Source organism: Alosa pseudoharengus, unplaced genomic scaffold (assembly GCF_046254945.1).
Source record: "Alosa pseudoharengus isolate Yale_2024_CS ecotype anadromous, Long Island Sound unplaced genomic scaffold, YU_APseudo_1.1 YU_APseudo_1.1_scf_1, whole genome shotgun sequence".
NCBI classification, from domain to species: domain Eukaryota; kingdom Metazoa; phylum Chordata; class Actinopteri; order Clupeiformes; family Clupeidae; genus Alosa; species Alosa pseudoharengus.
Genome location: NW_027468564.1, coordinates 32,177,711 through 32,185,210, shown reverse-complemented (window position 1 = coordinate 32,185,210; position 7,500 = coordinate 32,177,711). Strand labels below are relative to the sequence as shown.

The 7,500-nt window shown below is 39.6% G+C and overlaps 1 protein-coding gene across 3 annotated transcripts in view; it reads right to left on the bottom strand.

The window, feature by feature from the left end:
• The window catches only part of LOC143125329 (bromodomain-containing protein 4-like), a 38,789-nt gene that overhangs the window by 22,481 nt on the left and 8,808 nt on the right, over positions 1 to 7,500 (bottom strand). For all 3 annotated transcript variants that reach the window (XM_076286707.1, XM_076286688.1, XM_076286699.1), the window contains exons 2-3: positions 755 to 1,046; positions 299 to 436 (exon numbers count right to left, since the gene is read on the bottom strand). In XM_076286707.1, the coding sequence (XP_076142822.1) occupies positions 299 to 436; positions 755 to 946 (330 nt within the window). In that variant the 5' untranslated portion in view covers positions 947 to 1,046. The remainder of the gene's footprint in view (positions 1 to 298; positions 437 to 754; positions 1,047 to 7,500) is intronic.

The following is a 7,500-nucleotide window of genomic DNA, read 5'->3' as shown; positions in this document are numbered from 1 at the left end:
AGCCTATACCTTTTCATCATGTAGGCTAGGCGTTCTGTTAAATTCAGCTGAAGTTGATCTTGGTCTTAAACGTGTTTGATGTGGTGGACTGATTTGAATTCGGGTGCGGGACGGGTGTTGGTTCTATTTTATGTGGGTCGGCTCGGTGTGGAGTTTAATAAGCTGTCGGAAAACAGGTCAGGTGCGGTTTTAAGCAAGGTGGTTACGGGCAGGTGCGAATTTACAAAATCGGACCCGTGCAGGACTCTGGTGTGTGTGTTTGCGTGTGTGTGTGTGTGTGTCCAGATTGTGTCCACACCTTGTTGTAGATGTAGCAGTTGGTGAACATGGTGTTGAAGTCCTGGATGCACTCTTGGGCGTTGTAGTAGTAGCCGTTCTCCAAACGCCTCTTAATGGTGCCCATGTCCATGGGGTTCTTAATGATCTTGTAGTAGTCCTGAGAGAGAGAGAGAGAGAGAGAGAGAGAGAGAGAGACCGGGGGGGAGACAGAGAGAGACAGATAGACAGAGGACCAAGGCAAAAAAAGAAAACAACAAAAACAGGTATCAGTCAGATAGTCATAGTCAGATATAGAGGTAGAGATAGTCAGACGTTATTGATTCAGAGGGAAATTGATGTTGCGTGCGTGTGTGTGTGCGTGTGCGTGTACGGGGTATGAGTGTGTGTGTTTACTACCACAATGTTTCTGACCACATTTCACATAATCTCCCACTCCCTCTTTCCCAAACACACACACACAGGTGGTCAGTCTCACCGGAATGTTGAGCTTCATGGCATCTACGGGGGCCTGGAAGGGCCATGCAAACTGGTGCTTCCATAGTGTCTTCACCACCCCCTTCAGTAGATACTGCAGCTGATTGGTCTGCCTAGGGGGGCGGGTCGGGTGGATGGTGTCCAGGACTGGAGGCCTGAGGGAGAGGGGCGTGGTCTCCAGACCATCCCCCATGCTGATTGGCCAGGGGGTGGCTCTGGGCAGGACGTGATGAGTCAGTGCGGAACCTTGAGAGGGCTGGGTGGAGTCAGGAATGGACAAGTCATCCTCCTCACTAAAGGGGAGAGAAAAAGAGGGAGGAAGAGAGATCAAGAGTTTGTCGTCGACAGAGGTTGCGCTAACCGAATATTTTTCGTCATTGGCGTTAAATTTTGAAACGATGATGGTAAAATATGAAGGCTGTCCGTCATTTTTACAGATTATAACACTTATGGCGACATAGCTTTGACCAACGCTCAGTTTAGACCAAAGATTGCGGCTGCAACTAGTCCACTTGAAATCAGCAACTTGCGGCAACAGAGTGTTCTAAAACGGAGGGATTCAAACCACAGGGATGCAACAGCACCGTTTATAGCCAGCTGGTAACTTCAAAGCCATCAAAGTTATCCAACTAACCGTAGCTAATTAGCTAGAAGGTAGTAAAATTACATTACTTTTCATGACAACAGTTTTCAAAGTTAGCATTTGACAGTATCTGACAGCTTCACTGTGATTCCCGAAGCTACAGGTAATTGTTTTCATTTAGATTTGAGAGATATGTCACACCAAACTGACATTAAATGGTACATCTAAATGACTTTTGAAATGAATTTTACAACCCTGTCAAAATGACGGACAATGGAAAAAGTCTAATGTAACCTCTGGTCATTGACGTCAGCAACAACAAAAACAAACACCACCACCACCTCACTGAAGGAAGGAGTAACCAGGGGGGTATTCCATCAACCTCACTAAAGGCCAAACCTGGCTTATTTCGATAAGTCTCGTTAATTTTAGTGAGAATTCCGTTCCATTAATGAGGTTAACGTGAATCCCAGCTTGGTAACCATGGGAATTTATGCCACAGAACTAACCTGCTCCGTAGCAGGTTAACTTTCAAGCTAAATTAAGCTGTGTTGCAAAAAAAAAACAATCAGTCGGAAAACGAGTCCAAAAAGATGGTTCCGTCAACCTGTGCTCTCGTCACCTGTAGAATAGGCCTACTACTTCAAAAATAGAAGTAGGCCTATAGAAATGTTTTTTCCGACAGTGCACCAAGCATGGATTTACACATTCACTAGCTCCAAAGAATGTATGAAGATTATACGATTAAAAATGTTTTAACTTCACATGCGTGTGGTTCTAGGAATCGTGCTACTCTGCGTCATTTACGTTCGGTGGTGGTGTAACGTGCAGCGAGACGGCATATGATAGGATTTACATTCTTGCGTGTTCGCAGGTTCGCTTCCCATACGAAGTATTAAGGCTACATTGTTTATCACCTTGATAATGGCATTTTTAGTTATAATCTTATGAAAAACATATGTCTACTGCTGATAAAGGGTCATGAACATTTGGTAGGCTGTTCAGTGACAGCTTTGACAGTGGGCTATAGCCTATTATATCTGATGCAAGCCAAAGGATAATTATTCTGTAGCCTAGGCAGCTAATAATTAAAACTGCTTCATGTGTCGACGATTGTTCATGAATGTCAAATCAACTGTGTGCTACACAGATTAAATATTAGGCATAAATTGAATTGAAAGCCATTGCATTTCAGATAATTTTATTTCAAAACACTTTGGGACTTATGGGAGACAATAGCCTATTATGTTGATACTAATTTATTTTATGACCACCTACACCTAGACAATAATTTGGAGTGAATGAACTCTTTTAATCTAAGAACGTAAGCTAGGCTATAGATCAGGGGTCGGCAAATAGTGGCCCGCGGGCCAATTTTGGCCCGCCATCTATTCTATCTGGCCCGCGAGATGACGTTAATTTGCTGTTTAAATAAAAAAAAAAAAAATATATATTTTTTTTTAACCCCATGTTTTTAAAAAGAAAAAAAGGCCTACAGCAATCCCATCAATTTCAAAACATTTATTGAGGTATAGATGATAGTCCTACTAAAGTGACAAAACAACAGGTGGAACATCCTTGCAGTTATCCATGACGCACAGGTCGGAACGGTATTGGCACGCGAGTGCGCGTAATCTTGTGCAAAAAAAAAAACAAAAGTGTCCTGTCTCCCTCTTCCAGTGGGCAAGGTCAAAAATAGCCTATGTTTCGTTAAATTAATAGGCTTGGCATTAATAAATGCAGGCAGGCTCAACACATACCTCTGCTTCCATTCTTCTTTGTAGGTCCTGCATTCTGAATCAATTTTTCTTTTCAAGGCTTTTGACAACGACATTTTGCATCGATAACTAGCATATAGCAATGTTCAGCTAATCATTTACACGTCATCCAAAAGAATAATATTTGTACACATTAGTTACGGCAAGTTGGTAGGCAAGTCGCCTGTTTCATGAGAGACGACAGGAGATGCAGCAGGTGGCATAAAAACAGCGCACATAAGCAAATAAACGTTTTTAATGGAATTAAATTAAATGCATTTTAAAAGTTAGATGATGTTTATTTTAATATAATATAATGATTCATAATTTAAATAGTAGGCCTATAACCCCCCCCCCCCCCCCCCATTACAAAAGCTATGGCCCGCGATGCCATTGTCTGAAAAAAAATTGGCCCGGGTCCAAACGTAATTGCCGACCCCTGCTATAGATAGTTTTGAATATCTATATGCATATCCATAAGTTGTTTTTGAGTTTATACTATTTATTCATGCACTCGTTTTGTTCAAGCATAGACTGTAGACCCATGTGTTCAAGAGTGAAGCCAATCAAACTTGCAATTGATTTCAAAACCATTAGCATTGTTGTTTTAAATGTATGCTTTCATTATTCTCCCATTTCTGTAGGCAATCTATTTTTTTCTCTCGATGTTAAATTTGATGACTTTCGAAAATCCTGTAGATGGCGCTTGCCAAATCGAACAGAAATCGTCTAGTATTGTCTTAATTTTACGACATATATCCTCTTTTCGTCAATCTACTGTTTTGGTCTACTGTTCTACCTCGTGCACGAGCAGAGATGAAGCTGACTTTAACCTCGCTTGAATAAACGAGACCAAGATGCCGCTAACTTGAGTTAATGGAACGGCTTCAGCCCCAAGTGGAAGTCTACGCTAGTTCAAGCCAGGCTATTTCTGTTAAGCGCCGCCTTCATTACCGAGGTTGATGGAATATCCCCCAGAAGAGAGAGGAGCCATATTTACACTCAAACAACAAAACAAAAGCTATCGAGAGATTAGAGATTATTAGGCTGCAACAATTAAACGAATCATTTTTTAACCCTTAGAACCCTAAGCTGTTTTTAGGGCATTTTCACTACCTTTATTCATAAGGATTTATTCTGGTCATTGTAAGTGCCACACACATATATTGTATATTGTTTTTTTCAGGAGAGTTTAGGCTATTCAGATCTGCCATCATTTCATGTATTAATATTAGCATTGATTTTATTTTGATTTTTAAAGAATTAAAATATAAAAAGTGTATTATAAAAATTCTTATATTTCGACATGTATCTCACCACAGCAAGCTCACAGCTCTACATGCATTTCATGTGTGTGTAGGGCAGACTGTCCTGAATCGGGCAATATAATTGCCATGTTGGAGGGATACTCTGGGGCTGAGCAATTTACAGAAATATTTGCTGTGTGATTTAAGGAAATAAATGCCATTTTTTATTTAGTGATGAAAAATGACCTTTCTGCGCTCCATATCTGTGACACGAACTGATCTGACCTGACTTGACCCGAGGTTGCGTGTTAGCCTGCGTGCCTGTGTGTATGCAGTCATAATAATTCTCAACTCTTTACTGCATTGCCATGAACAAAGTAAAGGCAAAAAAGGTGTTTATTTGTTGAACAAATTGGGATGCAATGTGAGCCTTGAATTGGATGCCATGCAGGAATTTGCTAGGATCTCAAAACCGGAATATGAACATGCTTTGCTATAGAGAAACACATGATAGCATTGGATTATAAACATGCTTTGCCACAAGAACAGACAAAAACGTGGGGTAAGTCCAGCTATATGAAGTTATTATTTTGCTGTCACTTCGTCTGTTTTATAACCCAGAAGGATGTACTTGGTATCAAATGATAGCTCTGAGTCTCCTCTTTCATCTGACATGCATGGCATATCTATAAGATCACGGGTCCGCGAGTAATTCAAACGAGAGTAATGAGTGTGCAGCGTTGGTTTGTGTACATGACGTTATTATTTTGCAGTCACTTCGTCTGATTTTATAAGCCAGAAGGATCGATAAACATGGTACCAATGGATAGCCCTGTGCCCCCTCTTTCATCTGATATGCTTGCCATATCGATGCGATCACGGGTTCGCGAGTAATTCAAACTAGAGTAATGTGTGTGCAGGTGAATGCAGAAAAGTATAGACTGTAAATATGATGCAAATTGATTTAATTTCATGATTTTTTTAAATTTTCATACTTGATCGTACAGACAAGTGTGTAGTCTCGTTGGAAAGCCCCACTTCTGCTCTGTCGCGCAATAAAGGTTTCATCTCGCTGCGATGAACCGTTCTGGAGCAATGTAACAGAGAAGAAAGGGTGTGTTTTTTGACGCACTTTGCGTCAATCGGGTTCTAAGGGTTAAAAGGAGTAACCAGAAGAGAGAGGAGCCGTATTTACACTCAAACAACAAAACAAAAGCTATCGAGAGATGAGAGATTAGAGAATATTAAGGCTGCAACAATTAAACAAATCATTTTTTAAAAGGAGTAACTAGAGGAGAGAGGAGCCATATTTACACTCAAACAACAAAACAAAAGCTATCGAGAGATTAGAGATTATTAAGGCTGCAACAATTAATCGCATAATTTTTTTAAATGATGATTTGGAAAATGCTTTAAATTCTCTGATTGCAGCTTGTCAACGTTGAATATGTTCAGCCTAATTTTCCCCTCTATGACGGTAAACTAAATATCTGTGTAGACAGAATGATAGTAGTTGGGTCACAGTAATAACCAGCAATAACCAATACATGTCATTTAACCTTGTGATTTGGACAACGTCAGAAATAGATTCAAATCACTGTCGGCGATATTTCTCAGATACGATACTTGGACTTGGCTAATATACCAGACCACAGAAACAAAAGCCTATTACATAAGATATGGTATGGATTTGAGTATGTGGGTGAATCCTTTGCAGAATAGGCTCTGCCAAAGGTTATTTTGGCAGAGCCAGAGCTTTTATTAATGAAAATTTCACAAAACAAAAAGGCGTGAAGACCTAGTCAAAATAAAGTGAAATAGTCAAAATATTTTAAGTGGGTCAACGCAATGACATGATCTTATAACCTAACCGGACTAGTGCAATTTGTTCGAAGGTATCAGGGCCAGGGCTGTAGTCAAGACCACCTTTGTCGAGTCCAAGACAAGTCCAAGACCAGGACTAGTCGAGACCAAGTCAAGACCGAGTCCAAAGAGGTTTGAGTCCAAGACAAGACCGAGTCCAAAAAGGTTCGAGTCCGAGTCAAGGCCGAGTCCAGGATAGGAAAAAAAGTCTTATGCATGACACTATCAAGACAATCATTTTGGGTTATTATTATTATTATCTAAAAGCAAAAACAGTGTGAACACACCCAGGATTTTTAAGTGTAGCCATTCCCCTTCTCCTCCAATATTATTATAGGGCTGTCAAACGATTAAAAATATATATTTTGAAATGAATTAATCTCGATTAACCGCAATTAAAAAGTTCCTAAAGACTAAAGCTTCTTAAATGGCATATTAAATACAACATAAATCACAAAATTAATGAGTAACCACAAAGGTAAAAGTAAAACACTTTTACATGTATATTATTTAAATGATAATACTGACACAGTAATTGTGTTTTAAAGTATTCATTTCTTAAGAAATACTACACATTTGATGCTGTTTAACTCATTTGTAAATGGTGCACTGTGACTTTAAGCCCATTGTGGCCACGTTCTCATAATGATCCATTGAAATATAGCCTATAGCTAGTCCACAAGCTCTAATATTGTTTGTACCACATGTATTGTAAAATATTAACAATGATAAGCATGATATTAAGTTGGTATAAACAGTTTTCATTCCTTTGGAAATAGAAGCATGTAATGACATGATGCTAGCTAGACATTTTCTGTTTGCAATTAAAAGTGAATGATGAGCCTGAGCCAGTCACCTAGCTAGCTGAGTGGAATGTGCTTCATGTAAACAAATTATTGAAGACTTCAAGACTCACCAGTTCCATTACACAAAGGCAAAGACAACTCTTCATATTTTTGTCCATTTTTCAGATCACAGTGAGTGCAGCCTACATGTCATACATGTTTATAACTGGTCAGTAGTGGAAATCGGATAAATCCGCAATCTCCTCTAACCTCGTCTTTGTTGCCTTCCTTTTATACGTTTCTTATATTAAAAAGGAGATATCAATTATCATCAACAACAACAAGCCAGCTGGAGCCTGCCACTCGTTTTCTCTCCTTCTCGTGTGCGCTCAGACGCGCTCTCAATTAAATGGAGTAGCATAGGCCTACGTTCAAGTTGGATCTTAATGGAGAGGACCCGAAAAGTATCATCTTTATGTAACTGTTGCTGTTGGTGCATTTTGACATTGTAA